The sequence below is a fragment of the Arvicanthis niloticus genome, chromosome 4 (assembly GCF_011762505.2).
Source record: "Arvicanthis niloticus isolate mArvNil1 chromosome 4, mArvNil1.pat.X, whole genome shotgun sequence".
Taxonomy (NCBI): Eukaryota; Metazoa; Chordata; class Mammalia; order Rodentia; family Muridae; genus Arvicanthis; species Arvicanthis niloticus.
This window is the reverse complement of record NC_047661.1, coordinates 69899198-69922231: the sequence shown is the minus strand read 5'-3', so window position 1 is coordinate 69922231 and position 23034 is coordinate 69899198. Positions and strand designations below refer to the sequence as shown.

Here is a 23034-nt window from a genome sequence, read left to right as displayed (position 1 = left end):
CAACCAATAAGACATAACAGGGATGAAGGCAATTTTTCCCACTAACAGTAGAGGGCGCGCAGAGTTGAGTCTGTGAATAGTAAGGTCTTTTATGGACAGAAAAGCCAACTCTGCCAGTAGGTAGCAGAGTGGCGCAGCGGAAGCGTGCTGGGCCCATAACCCAGAGGTCGATGGATCGAAACCATCCTCTGCTATCGGAGACTTTGTTTTTTGTCTTCTTGTTTTGATAATACAATTAAATTTACTTTTCCATAACAAGAGACATAATTCTTTCTTCTTCTCCAACTTTTTTTTTTTTTTTTTTTTTTAAGATAGCGTCTTGCTTGGTCATCCTGGCTTACATAATACCCGTTAATGTAGCCCGAGCTGTCATCAAACTCAACAATCTCCGGCATGTGTCACCTCACCAGAAAACATAACTTTTACCTCATGGAAATGTCAGAAAGAACTTAGTTCCGCTTACCACCATTATTCCCTCAATATTATTACTATTATATGATTCTTTTTATTGAAAAAAATTTATACAATATATCTTGATCATGTATTTGTCTTCCCTAATTCCACCCAGATCCTCTCCACTTCCCTACGTTAGGTGATTCCGACAAGTATTGATGTATTATTTACTTTCGTAGGCATATATTCCTTCCAAGTAACCTAACCCCATCTACATTAAAATAAGGAATACTTTATCGCGTCGGCAAGATGAGTCAGCAGGTATAATCACAACTACCTGAGTTCCACCTCTGAGACACATAGTGGAAGGAAAGCAGCGATTTCTGCATTTTGTTCTCCGACCTCACTATGAATGGTGTGTGTGTGGTGACACCCATAAATACAACATAAATAAATAAAACAGAATTTTTATTTTAAAAAGGATATTTTGACAAACATGGTGGAGCATGCCTTTAATTATAGCACCTGGGAGGCAGCGGCAGCAGGATCTCTGTGAGCTGAAGGTCAGACTATTCTCTGTAATCAGTCCATGCCAGATAAGTCTACATGGGGAGAGCCTGCTTCACAAAAACAGTATTTTGCCATCTCCGAAAGGTAACCATGCTGAATTTCTACTATCATGGGTTAGGTTTGCCTTTAGATTTCCTTTTTATTGGGGCTGGCTCAGAAATGGCTCAGCAGTCAAGAGAGTGCACTGCTCTTTCAGGGGACTAGGATTCAGGCAATCTCTTCTGCCCTCTGGGGCATTATACGCACAAGCATCTATTCATACACATACATAACTTAACATAAAATAAATATTTAAACCCGACCTTGTGGCGCATGCCCTTAATCCCAGCACTGGGGAGGCAGAGGCAGGCAGATCTCTGAATTTGAAGCTGGCCTTTGATCTACAGAGCAAGTTCCAGGACAGCCAGGAACTTGAGAAACCCAATCTCAAAAATAAATAAATAAATAAATAAATAAATAAAAATGAATAATAATAGAAGGAGAAGAAGAAGGAGAAGGAGAAGGAGGAGGAGGAGGAGGAGGAGGAGGAGGAGGAGGAGGAGGAGGAGGAGGAGGAGAAGGAGAAGGAGAAGGAGAAGGAGAAGGAGAAGGAGAAGGAGAAGGAGAAGGAGAAGGAGAAGGAGAAGGAGAAGGAGAAGAAGAAGAAGAAGTGTTTATTTATTTAGGGACTGGAAAGATGGCCCAGCAGTTAAGAGCACTTGTTTACTCTTGCAGAGGACCAAGAAGTGTCAATTCCCTTCACCCATATGGTGGCTCACAACTGTCTGTACTCCAGTTCCAGGGGGTTGAACATAGTTCTCTGACATCCACAGGAATCAGGCATGCTCATGGTGTGCAGATATATATTCGAGCAAAACACTCATACACATAAAATAAGTAAATCTAAAACATATTTTAAGCTGTTGCAAAAAATAAAGCTTATTTATTATTATGTGTGCATGATTTGAGGTGAAGAGAACTTGCCACAGCCAAGTCCCGGTGAGTCTTCTACCTTTTCCTGGGTCCTTAGGATCTACTCCACATCGTCTCTCTATGTAAACTTTGCCTAAAAGAGTCAGAAACAACACCCACTCCAATTGCTGGCAGTCCCACAAGAATATCAAACTATACAATCATAAAGTATATGCAGATGACCTAGCTTGGACCCACATGTAGTTTGGATTTACTGCTTCAGTTTCTGTGAGCCCCCCCCCCCCCCCCAGCCTTGATTCTGTGTTCTCATAGTGTCCTCTACCCCTCTGGCTTCTACAATCCTTCTTGCCCCTCTTCTTCTGGGTTCCCTTGGATCCCCCTAGTGTTTGGTTGTGGGTCTCTGCATCTGCTCCCATCAGTTTCTGGAGGAAGCCTCTCTGATGACTATTTCACTAGGCACCAATCTATGAGTATCAGAATATCACCAGGAATCATTACATTGACTTGTCTTGTTTTGATTTTTGGGCCAGTTGTGTTTGGTTCTATTCTAGGTCTCTGGGCTGGTTCCTGGTCATCCAGGGAGTGTCAGACTTGGAATCCCTCTAGTGCAGTGGGCCACAAGTTCGACCAGTCATTGGTTGGCCACTTCCATAATTTCTGTGCCATGCCACCATTACCCCAGCATGTCTCGTAGGCACAATAGATTGTAGACCAAAAGGTTTGTGGCTGGGTTGGTGTCCCATTCCCACTGCTAGGAGCCTTGCCTGGTTATAAAAGAAGGCCAGTTCACCCTCCATATCCCCCAGTAATAGGAGACCTCACTAGGGCTACTCTCACAGATTCCAGGGAGTGTCCACTGCACTGGGTTTCTACATCAACCTCCAAATGCCCCCACCCCAATTCCAGTCATCTCTCCCAGAGCTCTGTTGTTCCATTTCCCCCTCCCCTCCCTGGTTGATCCCTCCTGTTCCCAGCCCCACCCACCAACAAAATCTGTTTACCCTTCCCAGAAGATCGTAGCATGATGGTACTTGACCTAACAGCTGATGTCCACTTATAAGTACATACCATGCATGTCTTTCTGGGTCTGGTTTACCTCACTCAGGATGATCTTTTCTAGTTACATCAATTTGCCTGCAAATTTTATGATGTCACTGTTTTTAACTTCATTGTGTAAATGTGCCACATTTTCTTTATCCATCTTTAACTTAATGTTGAAGGACATGTAGGTTATTTACAGTTTCTGGCTATTACAAAAAAAAAAGTGCAATGAATATGGTTGAGCGAGTGCCTTGTGGTAGGAGGGAGCATCCTTTGGATATATGCCCAAAGTGGTATAGCTTGGCATTGAGGTAGATAGATTTCCAACTCTCCAGGAAACTGCCATCTTAATTTCTATAGTAGCTGTGCTAGTTTGCACTGCTGCCATCAACGGAGGAAGGTTCCCCATGTTCTACATTCTCCCCAGTGTGGGCTATCACTTGTGTTATTGATAATAACCATTCTGACAATATAAGATAGAATCTAAAAATAACTTTGATTTTCACTCCCCTGATGGCTAAAGATATTGAGCAAGACGTCTTTTATTTTTCTCAATGCATTATTCACCTGATTCTTGCTTATAGGGGAAGGTAACCAGGACCTGGTGCTTCCTTCTCCTAACCTGTAGCACCTTGCAGGAGTAGATTTGTGTCCATACTGACCTGTATGATAAGCAAATGCCAAATGACAAGACTATTGTAGGAGGAGATGATTTTTTCAATACCTCATTTAGTGAAACAGATGCTGACAAGTGTGTGCTGACAACAGTTAATGAAGATGGAACCTATGGCTTGGAGAGCTGGCTCAGTGGTTAGGAGTACTGTCTACTCTCCCAGAGGTTTTGAGTTCAGTTCCCACCACTCACATGGCGGCTCACAGCGATCATGGAATTTGATGACCTTTTCTGTCATGCAGTCATACATGCAAATAGAGCACTCATTTGAATATGTAAACAAATCTTTTAAAAGTTAAAAAAAGATGGAGTTTGACTGATACACCTCCAGCTTTTCCATCACGAGCAGTTCATTATAGGCAAGGGAGATGTTGCCAGTAACTACGCCAGGAAGGACTACCCATGAACACTGAGATCAATGACTCAGTCTTAGACGGAATTTATAAGCCGACTAGCAGGTGCTCAAGTCTTGTTTTTCCATACCTTTGATAGGAAAATGGCTCTAGGTTCTCCTTGATGCTAAGTCTCTATGCTGATTACAGCTGGAGTTCCTCACTTAGCCAGCCCCAAGTTTTCATGGCTGTCTTTGAACCCTACAACTCCACCTTCATGATCTTGCAGAGCTCCGATTGTGTCTTCATGGTAGACAGTGAGGTCCTCTAGGACATCTGTTCCAGAAACTCCGATATTGAGCACCCAACCTACATTAACCTTAATTGCCACCTTAGGCAGTTCCTATCTCCCGTCACTGTCCCCCTTCCATTTGATAGATTTCCATTTCCACCTTCCTGCATATAGCCCTGTCTTCTCTGCTGAGAAAGCCTATCAGGAGCAAGGCTCTTCAGCAAAGACCACAAATACTTACTCTGAGCTAGCCAATCATATGATAAAATGTGACCTCACCATGGTAAGCACAGGGGTTTGATGCCTGTTGTGGTCTGGTGATGTGGTTGCTAAAGAGGTCAATGTTATGTTTGCCACCCATGAGACCATGTACAGCATGTAGCTTTTAGTCTCATACCCTGATGGCCTCAAGGCTGGCATACACCTCTCCCAGTGTTGCCTGCTAGAGACCTGAACCAACCACACTGAGCTGTGTGCATGCTGAACAGCACCAGTGCCATTGCTGAGACCTGGGATCACCCAGACCACAACTTTGACCTGGTATGTGCAAGGTGTACCTTTGTTCACTAGCGTGTGGATGGATGAGGAGATTGAGGAAGGAGGGACTTTTGAGGTCCGTGAGGGCACCGCTACCCTAAAGACAGAGATATAGGAAGGGTGGTGTGAATGCTGTTGAAGGGGAAAGGAGAAAGAAAGAAGGGGACACTGATCATCTATTCTTTTCACTGGAGCCCCAGGCCTTATTCCTTGAACTTTGCCTTCGTCCTTAGCTGACAACCACTAAAAGCTTCCTGATTAGATTATCTTTGCTCATCCTAAAAAATAATTCAACCAACATTGTAGCTGTTTGCAGCTCCCGATTTAGTCCACCATACTGGCAAGAATTCAATAACCTAATGATGTTTCTAATCCGGTCATTCTCCCCGAGCTCCGGCTTTACCAGAAGCATATGGGAACCACGGGAACCTCTACTTGAGTATCTATAGGCACCTCACATTCAATAAATTACCACCCACCCAAACCTTTTGTTTGTTATCGACTGAAGAGGTTAATGTCTCTCAGATCCTTCTCTTCTCAGAGGCCCACTGACCCTGTTTACAAAACAGTTTCCATCTCCTATACACCTCTACATGTGGACTCTGCTCTGCTTCTTACCACACAACAAACACCTGCCACACAAAAGCTTTACTGACCTCATTTCCTCTGGCCTACTTCCTGCTCAAGCATTCCCACTTCCCAGCTCGGGATTAACAATGCAGACTCCTATAGCAGTCAGGTAATGTACTTCCCAGCTCAGGATTAACAATGCAGACTCCTATAGCAGTCAGGTAATGTACTTGAGATAAGGTGGGTAGAGACCGTGATGATTCGCCATCAGGGAGGCCGTGGGCACTTACTCCCATTGTTTGTGCCGTAAGGGACACAGGACCTATGGTGCTAACTTTTCAATCTTTCAGGAAAAATAGGAGGATAGAGACATGGCTCAGTGGTTAAGAGAGCTTGCTGCTGTTACAGAGGGCATGGTCCAAGTTAGAGTCCCAGCACCTGTGTGGGTCACAACTACTTGAAACTCTAGCTCCAGGGCAACAAAAGCCCTCTTCGGGCTTCTAAAGGTACTCCTGCTCTCTCTCTCTCTCTCTCTCTCTCTCTCTCTCTCTCTCTCTCTCTCTCTCTCTCTCTCTCACACACACACACACACACATGCACACACACATAAATATAATTTTTTTTTTTAATCAGGAGCTTAGAGAAGGGCCCAGCAGTCAGGAGGACTCACCTCTGTACTGGCATGCTTCAGTTCTGTTCCCAGCACCTGGAAACATGGCTGACAACTGTTTGGAACTCCAGCTCCAGGGGACCCGGTGCCTTCTGGCTTTCACTTACATGGATAGACTCACACAGACTTAAAATTTAAGAAAAACTACTTTAAAAACCCAGAAACACAAATATTTATAACCATCTGCTATTTTGGTTTCTGAAATAATGTTTCTCTGTGTAGCCCAGGCTGTCCTGGAACTCTCTCTGTAGACCAGGCTGGCCTTGAACTAAGAGATCTATCTCAGCCAGGCGGTGGTGGCGCACGCCTTTAATCCCAGCACTTGGGAGGCAGAGGCAGGCGGATTTCTGAGTTCGAAGCCAGCCTGGTCTACAGAGTGAGTTCCAGGACAGCCAGGGCTACACAGAAAAACCCTGTCTCGAAAAACCAAAAAAAAAAAAAAATCTATCTCCCTGCCTCTGCCTCAGAAGCTCTGTGATTACAGGCATGAGCCAGGACCATCCAGCCATCTGATGGCTTTTAAAGCATGGACAATGAAATAAAAATAAAAAAGTAAATATGAATGAGGATAAATAAATTAAACGGGAGAGACTGTATAGAAAACAGACTTCAACAGTTTGCTCTTTCCACGTGTGTGTGTGTGTGTGTGTGTGTGTGCACAGAGGTATAGAATCCCCCGGAGCCAGAATAATTGTATGTGAGCCACTTGATGTAGGTGCTGGGAACCGAACTCTGGTCCTCTGGAAGGGCAATAAATGTTCTTACATTTATTATAATAAATGTTTCCAACCCCAAATACCCTTTTTCATTCTTTGACCCTCAGTGAGTTTTTTTCTCTCTTTGGAAGTTCTCCTTTCTCCAATCCAGTTGGAATTAATAGCCCTCATCTCGGTCTCTGGGCATATCCCTTGTCTCTTTTGCGGTGCTTTAAGTATATTGCGTTATGGTTATTTGTCCTCAAAAGTATACATACACACACACACACACACACACACACACACGTAAACTGGCACTTGACACAGCGGTCCTCTTGAAATGTGACCTTAGATCCTGTTTGGGCTTAAAGCTGGCGAAGTTGATGGCGCAATACGGTTAATGAATCCGGATGACCATTAGAGGGCAGACTAATCCCATGGCATTCTGTCCCAAAGGTCCAGCAGTTTTGGTGTTTCCCCACCACCACCAGCAGCACTCGCTTCTTCATTTATTCTTCCCATGGTCAGTTCCAACCAGAATTTCGCAGTCCCATTTTAATAATCATCCACACAAAATACTCACACGACGTTACATCTCTTCTCTAGCCACCCACTCTCTCTCCCCAGTTTCCATCATTATTTGGGAACTAAAGAGTTAACTCCACCCTCCACCTGGTCATCTTGCTCTGTTAATCTGTGCGATCTAGGAGGCGGCGAAGAAGAAAGGGGAAGTACCCACTGAAGGACTGGGTAACCCGGACTCTGGCTGGCTTCTACTTGATTGCCTTTTCCAGAAACCCTCCCAAACTCCTATAGCCGCACACACCTTTTCCTGCCAAGATCCAAACAAGCCTCTACTTTCCTCTTCCGTAGGAGCCAGGTAGAAGAGAGGGCACAGGAGGTAGGGTCGGGGGGCAGCTTCCTCACACCTCCTTCCTCAGCCCTGGTCCCCCCCGCCCCGCCCCGCGGCCTAGGCGCCCCGCCCGCGGGTGCTGCCAGGGGAGGGAAACATCGCGCAGCGACAGCGCAGCGGGAACAGGGTCAGCAATAAGTGGCGCACGCTAGGGTGGGAGCCAGCCGTAGTCAGGGCCGGGAGGAAGGAGTTAAAGAGCGGGGATTGGCTCCCCCGGCTCTCTTGTCACCGAATCTGGGAGGGGAGGATTCGCTGCCTGGCTCGGGACCTTGTGGTCCCGTCCCCCACCCACCCACCCCCGCCCGCCTCCGGAACGGCCGGAGACTTGGGCCAGCCGGACGCCCCTTCTGGCACACTCCTGGGGCAAGCGCGAGCTCACACTCCCCTTTCCTTGCTGGCGCTCCCTCTCGCCTCGCTCTCCTTAGATCGCCCCCTCGTTCGCTTGCTCTCCACCGACTCCCTTCGGGTGCCGCGCTCGCCCCCACCTGCTCTGAAGCGCTCCCCGCTCTCGGACGCTCCCGCTCGACGGCCGGACCGTCGCAGCCTCTACAGGCAGCGTGCCTCGGGGCTGCGGCTTCAACTCACCCGCCTCCCTCGCTATGGCTCGGTCGCTCTAGACGCCCGACCCTCGCCGCTGAGCCCGAGGACGGCGATCAGACCATGGTGACAACGCTGCCCCGTCGCTGCGCTCGCTGAGGCCATGCCGGGTTCCCGACCCGTCCGTCCGCGCCTAAGGGCGCTGCTGCTGCTGCCGCCACTGCTGCTGCTCCGGGGCGGCCACGCGGGCGACCTGACCGTGGCCGTGGTGCTGCCGCTGACCAACACCTCGTACCCGTGGTCCTGGGCGCGTGTAGGGCCAGCTGTGGAACTCGCTCTCGAGCGGGTGAATGCTCGGCCGGACTTGCTGCCGGGTTGGACGGTCCGCATGGTGCTGGGCAGCAGCGAGAACACTGCGGGCGTCTGCTCCGACACCGCCGCACCGCTGGCCGCGGTGGACCTCAAGTGGGAGCACAGCCCCGCGGTGTTCCTGGGCCCCGGCTGTGTGTACTCCGCGGCCCCGGTGGGGCGCTTCACTGCGCACTGGCGGGTGCCGCTGCTGACCGCCGGCGCCCCGGCTCTGGGCATCGGGGTCAAGGATGAGTACGCGCTAACCACCCGCACAGGGCCCAGCCATGTTAAGCTGGGCGACTTCGTGACCGCGCTACATCAACAGCTGGGCTGGGAGCACCAGGCGCTGGTGCTCTATGCAGATCATACAGATCGGCTGGACGATGACCGGCCTTGCTTCTTCATCGTGGAGGGGCTGTACATGCGGGTGCGTGACCGCCTCAACATCACAGTGAATCACCAGGAGTTCGTCGAGGGCGACCCGGACCACTACACCAAGCTACTGGGGACCGTGCGGAGCAAAGGCAGAGGTGAGGCTGGCACCCACCGGACAGCTGGCTCGCGCGGCCTCATCTCCCGGCCAGTCCACAGCCTGGCATTCCTCCTTTGGGGGCCAGGCTTCCTCCTCTTAGAGTCTTGCCCAACACGGCTTTCCTACCTCGGAGATTCTAGTTCTTTCTCTCCGCGCAGGGTTTGCATTCCTACCCTCTCCTCCTCCCCTCCCCTCCTCTCCTGTCTCCCTTGCTGACCTTCCTGCTGCGGACTTTCTTGACTTAAGCGCGGAAGGGCCTAGTACTAGCGCTACTGCGCCCTCAGCTTCCTGGCTCTTTTCCCTCCTGTTTTCGCTCTACCCAACCAAGATCTCTCTCCTCCAGTTTCTTCTATTGTGCTCCACACGAGGTCTTGAGCTCTCAGGTCCCTTCTCCAGCTGGCCACTCTCTGATTCTTCCTGCAATCTTGCCCCCCCCCAAACACACACACACACATACACACACACATACACACACACACACACCTTGCCCACCTTCTCTTCCTTCCTCTCATTCCTCTCTATCTCTTCCGACCGGGCACACATCCTTCTTCCATCTTTCACGGTCCCTTGACAAGGCACAGACTGAGCCAAGAGTTGCTGTCCTTTAAAGACTACATACAAATCAAAATTCCCTTCTTTGTAGTATTGTGTGTTCATTCATATGGTTCTCTCTCCTCTCTTCTCCTCTCCTCTCCTCTCCTCTCCTCTCCTCTCCTCTCCTCTCCTCTCCTCTCCTCTCTTCTCTTCTCTTCTTCCTCTGCCTTCTCTTCTTCTTCCTCCTTTTCCTTCAGTTATCTACATCTGCAGCTCTCCGGATGCCTTCAGGAATCTGATGCTGCTGGCCCTGGATGCTGGCCTGACTGGGGAGGACTATGTTTTCTTCCACCTGGATGTGTTTGGGCAAAGCCTTCAGGGTGCCCAGGGCCCTGTTCCCAGGAAGCCCTGGGAAAGAGGAGATGGGCGGGACAGGAGTGCCCGCCAGGCCTTTCAGGTGAGTGCTGAGGTTTGAAGCCCAGGTGTAGGACTCATCATTTCTGGGCACTTTGCCCCTACATTCTGAAATGATTCCAGAAAATGGGTTTTTGATAGTCTTAGAGTCGAACCATGGACTTCATGGGATTTAAGGACTTCAGAGCCAGGAGGCTAAACAGATGATTGTCTAGGCCTGAAGCAGGAGGATATTAAAGACAGGAGGACTAGACAGCACTTGAATCCTTTTGCTCAAGCATAGGAGCCATCTCATGCAGGGTTCAATGTGTTCTTGTTATTATTTAATATTTATTGTTTTTCTTGGTGTTTGTTTGTTTGTGATTTTGTTTTGTTTGAGTCAGAGTCTCTCTGTGTATTCCTGGCTGTCCTGGAGCTTATTATACGGACCAGGCTGGCCTCAAACTCAAAAATTCTCTTGCTCTGGCTCCTGAGTGCTAGGATTAAAAGCTTGATCCTGACCTAAACAAGCTGGTCTCGGAGGCGGGCCCCAGATGATTAGGATACAGGATACAGGAAGCACTGGAGTCAGCTCCTACCACTCCTCTTCTCAATGATTCCTTCCTTAGGCTGCCAAAATTATTACTTACAAAGAGCCTGATAACCCTGAGTACTTGGAATTCCTGAAGCAGCTAAAACTCCTGGCTAACAAGAAGTTCAATTTCACCATGGAGGATGGCCTGGTAGGATCCTTCTGTGTGGCTCTTCAGACCCTAATTCATAACTCTCTGTTACTCCATCCTACTCTGGCCATTTCAGCATCCCATCTCCCCTTTCTCCCTTCCTATTATTTCTCTATCTCCTGATGGTGGAGAGGGACAGTGGCAAATTTAACCCTTGAACCTAAAGTCCTCACAAGGGAAATGCAAGCGGCCCTGCTTAGCATGACTGACAGTCGGGAGAATTGTAGGTGCAAAAGTATCTTTTAGGCAGTCCTATTTGTGTGGAATATGGCTGTTTTCTCTATCCCCTGCCAAGTTCCCACTACCCCCTCCTCCAGTTCCCTTTCCACAGTGCCACACTCTGTCACTCTGAGCCCTTTATCTATCTGCCCTGCCTGTGCTCTGCTTGCTTCTACAGAAAAATATCATCCCAGCATCCTTCCATGACGGGCTCCTGCTCTATATCCAGGCAGTAACAGAGACTCTGGCACAGGGGGGCACTGTCACCGACGGAGAGAACATCACGAAGCGGATGTGGAACCGAAGCTTCCAAGGTCAGGACCTAGAATTAACTGGAATAGGCTGCTTTGGGGCTGGAAGTGAGAGCGAGCTTCAGGTGTCCCAGCAGGAGACCACAAGAAGCCTGTTACCCAGCTGGGTCTCCTAAGTTTCATAAAATTTTGCAAGCCAAGGCTGCCATGTCCACAGCCAGCACAGCTGTCCTTTGCATCGCTGTGCAGAGAGCCACACTAATGTCTACATCTCTGGAGGGTGGGGGGATGAAGTAAGGCATCTCTAAGCCTCCATTATTTCCAAACACAGTCTTCCTCCCCTATGGCCCTAGGTGTGACAGGATACCTGAAAATTGATAGAAATGGAGATCGGGAGACCGATTTCTCTCTCTGGGATATGGATCCAGAGACAGGTGCCTTCAGGGTGAGTTCACACATACACCAAGAAGACAATGCCTCGCCAGAATGTTGTCTCATCTTCCTAACCCCACTCCACCCCACAACCCTGTCAGGTATCTGCTTATTCTTTGGAGAGCTATGAGACACTAAATAAGGCAGGCTCAACTCCTGAGTGTGGGAGCAACCAAAATGATGCAGACTTCCTCCCTCAGAGAACCCCAGGTCTGAGGAGGGAACAGAGAGTCCTTACTTGAGTTCCTAAGGCAGGTGGGATCCCATCCTAGCAAGGACAGGAAGGGAAAGGGGTCAAAGGCACCAAGATCCAGATCTACTAGTGAAGACATGGAGGGGACATAGAGGGATCAGGACTGGAAGTGTACCTGAGGAATTATTTCTGTCTTGCAACCAATTCCAACTCCCTGAGTATAGGGTTGGGGTTCCATATGGGTGTTTCTCTGAAAAGCCTTTGAGTGTTCAAGTTTTTGCCCCTTAATGACATTGGGCCTGGATTTGAAGATTCATGGATAGTCACAGCAGGAATCTAGTGAGTAGTTGGTAGTCCGGATGCAGGTCCAGGAAGTAGACTGGCAAGCAGGCGACAGGATGGTACAGGAGGCTACAGGCACTCACCTCTCTTGTTCTCCCTCAGGTTGTCCTGAACTTTAATGGTACTTCCCAGGAGCTGATGGCTGTGTCAGAAAACAAATTATACTGGCCTCGGGGATACCCACCTCCTGATGTCCCTAAATGTGGCTTTGACAATGAGAACCCAGCCTGCAACCAAGGTGACCAGCCCACACTTCCAGAATCCTGTTGTGGAGCCATTGCCTCCTCCCCAGGGGATTTAACAGAGGCTTGCTTGCTCGGACTTCACTTCCCTTCCTTTATCATATCAGTTGACTGACTATTAGATGATCCCTCCTTCCCATTGTCTAACCCTAGTCTCTCTTCTACAACTTGGACTCTCCCACAGACCACTTTTCCACACTGGAGGTTCTGGCTTTGGTGGGCAGCCTCTCTCTGGTTAGCTTTCTGATTGTGTCTTTCTTCATATACAGGTAAGTTAAGGCACAGGGGTGTGGGGTGAGGCTGGGGAGACAGGAGCACAGAAAAGGGAGCTGGAGGAGAGGAGACCTGGAAGGGAGCCTAATGTGGGAAAGAATACTTCTTTCATTCCCTCAGTGAGGAGGCAGAAGTTCCAGTGGGAGTCTGGAAAGCATGGCTCAGTCAGGTTGGTTCCGGCTGGGTTAAAGCCACCACAAAGCAGCTGGGAAGTGACTTCAGAGCAGAGTGGATGCTGATGTGGAACTGGCATCCTTTGCTGAGGCCAGATAGAAAGCAGTAGTTCAAAACCTTGAGGTAGCTAGCTGGGCAGTGGTGGCACACGTCTTTAATCCCAACACAGGAGGCAGACACAGGTGAATCTGTGAGTTCAAGGCCAGCCTGGTCTATAGAGAGTGTTCCAGGGCAGCCAGGGCTACACACAGAGAAACCCTGTCCAAAAAAAAAAACAAAAAACAAAAAACAAAAAAACAAAAAGCAAACAAACAAATAAACTTCAGGTACTAACCCAAAGGAGTTGGTTCTGCATGACAAACTGCTGACCCTAGACTGGAAAAGGGGCCCACTCCTGCCTCCCTCCCCACCCCCATCCCCACCCCCAATGCATGTGGAAATGAAAGTACAGAGAGGGGTGAGGAAACAGTAAAAAAGAGGGAAGAGAGCAGTGCTGACTGAGCATGTGCACCAGGCACTTCCACACTCAGGACACTGCATCCTGTAATAATTAGGAATGAAGTAGAAGCTGGGTATGGTGCGCATAGCTTTACTCCCAGCAGGTGGATCTCAGTGAGTTCAAGGCCAGCCTGGTCTACATAGGGAGCACCAGGACAACCTAGGCTGCATAGTGAGATCCCTTGAGATCCCTGTCTCGGAAAAAAAAAAAAAAAAAAAAATACAGAGGCCTCCAGTTTCCAAGGAAGAAAACTGAAGTGACCTCTCTCTGGGATAAGAGCCGCTGTTAGAATTTCCCTCAGGCCCCAAGCCTCCCAGCTCTCAGTTCTGAGAACAGGACTCCCTCAAGCATTAGCATGTGGGATGTCCCAGTACTCTGAACCCCACCAGGGCTAGGGGCTCAGGTGCAGGCTTCACATTCCAGGAAGATGCAGCTGGAAAAGGAGCTGGTCTCAGAGTTGTGGCGGGTGCGCTGGGAGGACTTGCAGCCCAGCAGCCTGGACAGGCACCTTCGGAGCACTGGCAGCCGGCTGACCCTGAGCGGGGTGAGGACACTACTGTCTCTGGAGGATGGGAATGGCTGAGTACCAAGGGCAGTGGCTGATGAGTTAGCGGACGGTTCTTCTAGATGATGTGACTCACCTGGACCCAGGACTTGGGAGGTTAGGACAAGATTGCTGTAGGTTTGAGGCTAGCCTGTGCCACAGAATGAGACCTGGCTCTGCCTTCACTTGCTCACGCTGACATTGTCTTAGATGAGGGTTGCAGTTACAGCCTCTGTAACAAGGCTCTCTCAAGGGTCAAAGGAGACAGTCTAAGTAAATACACAGGTATGAGTCTCACCTGCAACCAATCGTAGCCTGGGCAGCTGAGGCAGTAGCATTGCTACAAGTTCCAGGGCAGCCTGAGCTAAAGAGTGAGACCCTAACTCTGGAGGGTGACACAGATAAGGGGCAGTATGATTGAATCTAGAACTTCCAGGATGCAGAATGACCTCTGGGCTGACCAATAAATGACTATTGTTCATTTCTGTAGCGAGGCTCCAATTATGGCTCCCTGCTAACCACGGAGGGCCAGTTCCAAGTCTTTGCCAAGACAGCATATTATAAGGTAGGTCTAGGGAAAGATTGCTGATCCTTGGGACCGGGGTGGAGTGTGCTCTGAGGACTAAGAGATGGTTCTGAGGAGGGCTCTGGGTGGTCCCCGAGCAGGGGTGAGCTTTTAGAAGCAGGTAGAGAGCTGGGCTCATGGATGGGTTTCAGAAGCAGATGAGGGTCTCAGACCATCTTCCGGATAATAAATCTCCATTTCTTGCTCAGGGCAACCTTGTGGCTGTGAAACATGTGAACCGGAAACGCATTGAGCTGACACGAAAAGTCCTGTTTGAACTTAAACATGTAATGTAGGGGAGCAAGGCTTGGGAAGGGCCCCATGGGTACTCCAAGAGAGTCAGCCAACAGAACTGATAATGGGGGAATCTATACATCTGGGATGGGCCCTTGAGTCTTGTGGGTAGGAAGAAGGAGATCAGTCATAAGATGAGAGATCACTGGTCCTCCAGGGACTAGACAGGTTGTCCTCACAGATACAGGCAGGAAATCAAGGGCTTAGGAATCTGATTCTGAGAAAGGACGTTAACAAACATGTGACTTGGTGAGGTTTGAAGCCTCTGCCAGGGCCTTGATGCTGTCCCAACCTGCAGATGCGGGATGTGCAGAATGAGCACTTGACCAGATTTGTGGGTGCTTGCACCGACCCCCCCAACATCTGTATCCTCACAGAGTACTGTCCCCGTGGGAGCCTACAGGTGAGTGGGACAAGAGGGAATGTGTCAAGAAGCCTGGGTTCTAGCCCTGGCTCTTACCCCACTGACCAAGAGGCAGCCCAGATAAGCTCCCACTTTCTGGCCTTTCTTGGCCCTCTCTGTAAATGGGAGTGGGGGGTGGGCATGGCACTCCAGTAAATCCAAGTGTCCAAGCTTACGCCAGTAGCTCCCTTGTACCCTCCTCCTACTCCCAGGGGGTCTGACTCTTGCTGCCCCAGCAGGACATTCTAGAGAATGAGAGTATTACCCTGGACTGGATGTTTCGGTACTCACTCACCAATGACATTGTCAAGGTGAGTCCAGAGGAGCTTACTGGATGCCAAGACAAGGGCTGGGCATGGCTGGAAGTCATCCTCATGCCCAAGCCCTCTTGCCTTCCTAAATATTCCAGGGAATGCTCTTTCTACACAACGGGGCCATTTGTTCCCACGGGAACCTCAAGTCGTCGAACTGTGTGGTAGATGGGCGCTTTGTGTTAAAGATCACAGACTACGGGCTGGAGAGCTTCAGGGACCTGGAGCCAGAGCAAGGACATACCCTCTTTGCCAGTGAGTCTGACTCTTGACCCTAAGTCTCTGCTGCCAACACAGCTGAGAAAGAAAACTGAGGCCTAGCCTCTGCATGACTTGGGTCGACCTCTCATCTCCAGACTCAACCTTCATTGGTTAAAAAGGAGGTTAGACTAAGTGGTCACTAGTCTTCTGGTTCTCAGTACTGTGCAGTGTGCACCGGAGTCCTAGCCACACCCTTGATCCCTGATTATCTTAAACCATGTGACAGCTTGTTTTCTCAGCATTCTCAGAGATTATCACACCGACCTGTCTTACTTTATTATAGCATCTATTACCCATGAAATGTGATATTCATTTGCTAGTTTTTCTTCTATCAGAAAGTAAAGTCCCTTATCCCTTCTATGACTCCGGACCTCTGATCCACAGAAAAGTTGTGGACGGCACCTGAGCTCCTGCGAATGGCTTCGCCTCCTGCCCGTGGCTCCCAAGCTGGAGATGTATACAGCTTTGGTATCATCCTTCAGGAGATTGCCCTAAGAAGTGGGGTCTTCTATGTGGAAGGTTTGGACCTCAGCCCAAAAGGTGAGGATCACGTGGCCTATATTCCAGCCAGTCTTGATGGATCCACCTCCAGAGAGGGAACCTCTGCAAACACCCCTGCCCTTCCTTCTGGAGTGGGGAGTCAGCCACTGTCCTCTGCTCCATGGCTGCCAGTGACCAGACTGCTCTGTGCCCTATCTGTCTATCCCAGCTGGTGCCCAACTAGGCTTGCCATTCTTCAGTGCATATCCCTTCCACACAGAGATCATTGAGCGTGTGACTCGGGGTGAACAGCCCCCATTCCGACCTTCCATGGATCTGCAGAGCCACCTGGAGGAACTGGGGCAGCTGATGCAGCGGTGCTGGGCAGAGGACCCACAGGAGCGGCCACCCTTTCAGCAGATCCGCCTGGCTTTGCGCAAGTTCAACAAGTCAGTGGTCTCTCGCAACGACAGCCACTATAAATCCCACACTTCAGTCGTTTTCTACAGTGGCAGCCCACTGCAGCCCATCACAGCTTATAAGCATCTGCACGGCTGTATGACTTGGCTGTCCCAACGGCTCCCTACCTCCCCCTCTGCCAAAATTGACACCCCACACCCTTTCCTGTATAATGACCCTATAATGACCCCAAGACTTAAGATAAATAAGGGTATATGGGCCAGATGCTCCGGCCTCTTCCTATCTCTTCCCATAGTTTCAATCCTACTCAAAAGCTCCTATCCCAGTCCTTCTATCTCTTTTTTTCCAGTATGCCCACTGGCTAGTTCTCCCAGTCCCATCTCTCTGCTGCCTGTCACTGTCCTCAGCTCACCCTGCTTCTCTCCCTCTCCACCTCCTTCAAACTCACTTGTGTTCAATAAGAATAAATAAGACATCCAGTGGGGTGTAGAAGCAGGTAGATGTCTGTGGGTTCAAGGCCAGCTGTTCTTTTCACCTAAAACCCCTGATAATGTGAATAGATCCAGCTGTAACTACTTAGAGAGACCCTGTCTCTAAGGGCAGGGAGGAGGCATAGTTAGTGCCTGAATGTGGCACTGCCAGGCAAGACCAGTCGTCTCATCTCATCTGCCCCCCTGGACCCTATGGCCCTCAGGGAAAACAGCAGCAACATCCTGGACAACCTGCTGTCACGCATGGAACAGTATGCCAACAACCTGGAGGAGCTGGTAGAGGAGAGAACACAGGCTTATCTGGAGGAGAAGCGCAAAGCTGAGGCCTTGCTTTACCAGATTCTGCCCCAGTGAGTTCTAAACTCTGCACACAAGCACACACACGCACGCACGCACGCACACGCACACGCAGACGCAGATATAAATATATAGCCCTGTTCCCACCTCACCTCGCTTTCTGGTCTCCTCTTGCCTTCTCCCCTCAGCTCTGTGGCTGAGCAGCTGAAGAGAGGAGAGACCGTCCAGGCCGAAGCCTTTGATAGTGTCACCATCTACTTCAGTGATATCGTGGGCTTTACAGCTCTTTCAGCAGAGAGCACACCCATGCAGGTAAGCTGGGGTTCAGCCACAGGCAACAGGTCAGGTAGATCAGCTTGGCCTTCTGGTTAGTACTCCTCACTTGTCCCTGGTGGGAGCCCTCATTCCCCATTTCTTTTGGCTTCCTTTGCCTTCCAGGTGGTGACCCTGCTCAATGATCTGTACACCTGTTTTGATGCTGTCATAGACAACTTTGATGTGTACAAGGTGAAGTTATGAGCAGGGGTAGGAAGGACAGGCAGACATGGACAGTCAGAAAATGTTCAGAGGCACTGGAACAAACAAACAAACAAAAGGCCAGGCAGTGGCGGTGCGTGCATTTAATCCTAGCACTTAGGAGGCAGAGGCAGGGAAATCTCTCTGAGTTTGAGGCCAGCCTGGTCTACAGAGCAAGTTCCAGGACAGGGCCCCAGAGCTGTACACAAAGAAACTCTGTCTTGAAAAACAAAAGGAAAGGAGAAGGAAGAGGAGGAAGAGAAAGAGGGGAGGGGAGGAGGAAGAGAGAGGAGGTGGAGAGAGGGAGGAGGAAGAGGAGGAGGAAGAGGAAAAGAAGAAGAAAAAGAAGGAGGAGGAGGAAGAGGAGGAGGAGAAGAGGAGGAGACAAAGGAAGAAACAAAGACATGGGCGGAGACACACAGGGGGACTCAAGAACAGACAGAGAAACTGGGGTTGGAGGCTGAGTACAGTGACAGGCCAGCTCATAGGGTCAGAATGTAGGCTGGTAGCATAGGGAAAGCTTGTCCTTCATTCTCCCCTCCCCTTCCTCCCCCCCCCCCCCCCCCCCCCGCCCGACAGGTGGAAACCATTGGTGATGCTTACATGGTGGTGTCAGGGCTCCCAGTGCGGAATGGACAGCTCCATGCCCGAGAGGTGGCCCGAATGGCACTTGCACTGCTGGATGCTGTACGGTCCTTCCGCATCCGCCATCGGCCCCAGGAACAGCTGCGCTTGCGCATTGGCATCCACACAGGTCAGACCACAGAAGGCATCCAGAGACTGAAACTAAGGAAAGAGCCAGAGACTGAACTCTTAGCCCCCCCCCCCCCCCCCCCCCGTCTCTTCCCACATACCCTGAGACCACATATCCCAACTCCTACCTCTCCTGGGGTTCTCACCTACCTCATCTAACTCCCCTGGACTCTGTTCCTTTCTTTTTCCCTCCCAGGTCCCGTGTGTGCTGGTGTTGTAGGGCTAAAGATGCCCCGATACTGTCTCTTTGGAGACACAGTTAACACAGCTTCAAGAATGGAGTCTAATGGGGAAGGTAGGATGGCCTTCCTGGAGGGAATGGGAAGGGCGACGCCCCGTTGCTTCCTACTGCTCACCCTACCTAGTTCCTCAGCTAGCTCTTGCCTTCTCTCTGCAACTCCCACATTGTAGTTCTCTCTCTCTCTCTCTCTCTCTCTCTCTCTTTCTCTCTCTCTCTGTCTGGGGGGAGGGGGCAGGAACAGACAGGGGCTTGAAAACGCACTAAGCCCACCTTAGCCCCAAAGCTTAGTTAGCTACAGAAAGAAGTGTTTTCAAAGCACTTTCATTAGCTTACATCTGAGCAAAGCAATCTAACACAATCCCACTTTTTAGAGATTTTGACAAGTGGCCTAACACTGAGGTATGTGATAGAAGATATTTATATTCTTTATTTTAATGTGAATCTCATTAAGCAATTCAGGTTGGTCTTGAACTTATAATTCTCCTGTTGTAGTGTCTATGTAGCTAGGATAACAGGCCTAAGCCACCAGACCAGCTTGGGAAACAAAGTCTATTTAATAATAATAACAATAATAAATTTAGTGTACACATATACCCACAAAGATAGGTGTTTGCTGGTGAGGTGGCTCACTGGGTTAAGGTGCTTACTGGACAAGCCTAGTGACCTGAGATTGATCTCTGGGACCCATATGATGCCACAAGTTGTCCTCTGACTTTCATATATTCAACATATACCCAAATGAATATATGTACACATACAATAAATGGATAAACATTATTTTAATTAAACAAACCTACAATGTACCAGGAGTGGTACTGCACATCAGTCCCAGCACTAAGAAGGGAGAGGCAGGTGTGCATTTCTGAGTTTGAGGCCAGCCTGGTCTACAGAGTTCCCAGACAGCCAGAGCTGCATTATGAGACGCTATCTTGTGAAACAAAATAAAAAACAAAACGACCCCCCACAAAGTCTGAAAATGTCCTCCCCACCCACAAAAAATAAGTAAATGTAATAAAAAAAATTAAATTATGAGAGAATGCAATGCAAAATGCCAAGCACGTAACTAACTGTCATTCATTGTTTCTGGGCCTCAGCTCCTTCATACAGCAGTAACCGTGTTTCAGGATTATAAAATACCTAGCACAATTCTTTGGGTAGACAGTAGGCATCTAATAAATGCTTGTTTCCACCCCTCCCTTGACCTTGCCCCCTATTTCCTCTATTTTTGTGTATGAGGCTGTGGAGACAAACTTTCTATGAAGCCAAGGCCGATCTCAATCTTTTTCCTCTAGACTCCCAAGTGCTAGAATTACACACAGTTCCCTGCTATATTTGACACATTGAGTTAAGTAAATAGTTATCAAGCAACTACCAAGTACCAGGCTGAGAAGGCTATGTGACCGTCCCCAGAGCCTATTGGTGAGAAGCCAGCCCAAAAGCCCAACGAAGTGTGGTTCAGCTGATCCCCTCTGCACCTATGTTTGGGGCTGACTGATAGGAAAGAACCCCTTGAGATCATTCTTCCCAGAATACCTTCTCAGAAGTGGGTCAACAATATGGGATACCACGAAGACACGGGTCAGAGTGAGAACGGCTTCAGAAGGATGTGGGAACACCAGGTCCTCAGCAGGATAGCTTGGGCAGACCCCCTGGCCTAGACTTCAATTCTTCAGCCATAACAAGAGAATACTGATCCACGCAGGTGGTATATTCCTGTCATCCCAGCACTTGGGAGGCTGGGGCAAGAGAATTCCAAGTTTCAGGTTAGCCTTGGCCACAGACTGAAATTGTGTTTCACAAAAAGGTGTGTGTGGTGGTAAGGTGAAGTGTCTAGAGAGACGGCTTACTGGGTAAAACACTATTCAAGCATGAGGACTTGAGTTTCTCTCTCCAGTTGGGCATAGAGCCATGTAACCCCAGTACTGCAGGGAGGGACATGCAGAGGACAGTTTCTACAGGCAGATTCCTGGAGTTCACTGGCCAGGCAAGGTGAGCCCAAACAAGGAGCTCCATAGTGAGCCCAGGCTCAGTGAGAGCCTGGGTCAAACAGTAAAGTGGAGAGTGACAGAAGACACTCAGAATTCACACCTCTGCCTCCAGGTGTATACACATGCATATATGCATGCATACTAACACACACACACACACACACACAGAGAGTATTGAGTCAAATAACTGATCCCAACAACTTACATGGTGTTTGTTTCCTATGTGCACATTGTATCCGGATACTTTGTGAGTGCTTTACTTGCTTATTTGAGGTGCTTAAAATCTACCTCATGTGAATGAGAGTGGAGTTTAATCCTCAGACAGCAACACACCCTTTTGAAATGAGCACTGTCACTGTAGACCTTTTATTTATTTTTTTTAAGATTTATTTATTTATTTTATGTGAGTACACTGTCGCTGTCTTCAGACACACTAGAAGACCCCATTACAGATGGTTGTGAGCTGCCATGTGGTTGCTGGGAATTGAACTCAGGACCTCTGGAAGAGCAGTCAGTGCTCTTAACCGCTGAGCCAACTCTCCAGCCCAACTCTAAGCCTTTTAAAGACTAGGGAGGACAAAGGACATTTATTTTAGTTATCTGAGCTAATCCAAGCTGAGCTCCATATTGAGGTGGAGCAGCATCTGCAGTGTGGGTTCCTGACCAGTGCTGTACGCCGCCTCGGGAGCTGGGTAAATCTCAAAAGCAATTCTGTGTCATAGTGTTTTTCCACAGTCAGAAAGATGCTCTCTAATCCCTTCCAGCACTGAGTATCTCTGGCAATTGATGGCTTAAAAAGTGTCCATTGAGCGGAGAATATGACTCACTCCAGAGAGTGCTTGCTTAGCAGGCAGAAAAGTCCTGGGTTCAATCTCCTATAGCACATAAACCAGACCTGGTGATGTTTACCTGTCATTCCGGCACATGGCAAATGGAGGCAGAAAGGTCAGGAGGTCAAAGTCAGTTTAAATAACATGAGCTCTTACTTCAAAAGAGAGGTAAACAAGGCTTGGGAGGGCCAGAGTGACTGCTCAGCAGTTAAGACGTCTTACTGCTCTTGTGGAGAACAGTATATGCTGTGTGTGTTGGATAGGTATGTGTATGTTATGTAATCACACTTCCCAAGGATTGTCTGCGACTTCCTGGACTGAAAGAAACAAGCACCATGCATCCCGTGTTCCCAGTCTTCATCTGCTTCCACCCTGCTGCTCCCATGCCTGGTCCTCCTCACCTTCCTCCTCCTCTGTCCTCTCCAGCCCTCAAGATCCACTTGTCTTCGGAGACCAAGGCTGTGCTGGAAGAGTTCGATGGTTTCGAGCTGGAGCTCCGAGGGGATGTGGAAATGAAGGTAGGGAAGGACTCCTTAGATCCCAGGGGATCCCGAGGCCACTCCCATAACTTAAATTTCTCCAGTGATTTGGGCAAGTGGGTGTGCCGTCCCTAACCAGCCTCCTCTTTTTATTTTCTCCAGGGAAAAGGCAAGGTTCGGACCTATTGGCTCCTGGGGGAGCGGGGATGTAGCACTCGAGGCTGACCAACTGCCCTGCTGTTCCTTGCCACTTCCCCTCCCTGTGCTTCCTCGTCTCCGAAGCAGCCCAGCCACTGTGGAAAGATGATAAGGGACCTGACCAGCACAGTCACCAGATGTGACCTCTGAGAGAGGATGGAGATGGTGGAAAGGGACCCCTACATTTATAAGGCTGACTGAAATACACAGTCACTCCATGGCACTCTTGTAGCGCACATGCCCTGTCCCACCCTTACTCAGCTGCCTAGACTGGGACACTGAGTGATTCCTTCTCTGCCCTCAACTTAGCTCCACTGTGACTTAGAGGGAGGGAAATTGCCACCTGAAGGAAAGAGAGAAAGAGACTAGGAGTTTGCAGGAGGCAGGCAGTCCTGTGTCACAAATATTCCCCTCACTCTCCATCCACCACCAGCCCCATAGACTTCCCGACACGGTGCACTGGGGAGAAGAGAGGCTGTGGGTTGCCTTGCTTCTCCTATGAGCAAAAACCATTAAAGTCTTTATTCCTGTGACACAGTCTCTTCTTGGGAGAGAGAGGGTTGCTGGGAAACAGTTGTGTTCTTTCTCTACCTTCTGCTTCCAAAAGAACTACCTTCAACTTTGTTTCTTTTTTGTTGTTGTTACTAATT

General features: G+C 49.3%; 1 protein-coding gene, 1 non-coding gene and 1 pseudogene across 3 annotated transcripts; 2 read left to right on the top strand and 1 right to left on the bottom strand.

The window, feature by feature from the left end:
* The first annotated feature begins 122 nt into the window (after positions 1-122).
* On the top strand, positions 123-194 carry Trnam-cau (transfer RNA methionine (anticodon CAU)). The gene has a single exon. It is a non-coding gene; the product is annotated as a tRNA-Met (tRNA).
* Positions 195-7399: 7205 nt separating this feature from the next.
* Positions 7400-22917, top strand: Npr1 (natriuretic peptide receptor 1). Of its 2 annotated transcripts, XM_076932818.1 has the most exons (23): positions 7400-7565; positions 8024-9016; positions 9810-10009; positions 10575-10688; positions 11086-11221; positions 11512-11603; positions 12228-12363; positions 12552-12636; positions 13737-13857; positions 14348-14422; positions 14632-14709; positions 15015-15119; positions 15359-15430; positions 15529-15685; positions 16076-16231; positions 16401-16620; positions 17286-17432; positions 17568-17691; positions 17818-17886; positions 18475-18649; positions 18845-18943; positions 22134-22225; positions 22349-22917. In XM_076932818.1, the coding sequence occupies exons 2-23, from the start codon at positions 8299-8301 to the stop codon at positions 22409-22411; spliced, it is 3234 nt and encodes a 1077-aa protein (XP_076788933.1). In that variant the 5' UTR covers positions 7400-7565; positions 8024-8298; the 3' UTR covers positions 22412-22917. The 2 variants fall into 2 exon arrangements, with proteins under 2 accessions (XP_076788933.1, XP_034356088.1); XM_034500197.2 differs by lacking the exon at positions 7400-7565 and having other exon boundaries at positions 7900-9016; positions 16452-16620.
* Positions 22797-23034, bottom strand: part of LOC117707359 (large ribosomal subunit protein eL36 pseudogene) — a 13723-nt pseudogene continuing 13485 nt past the window's right edge.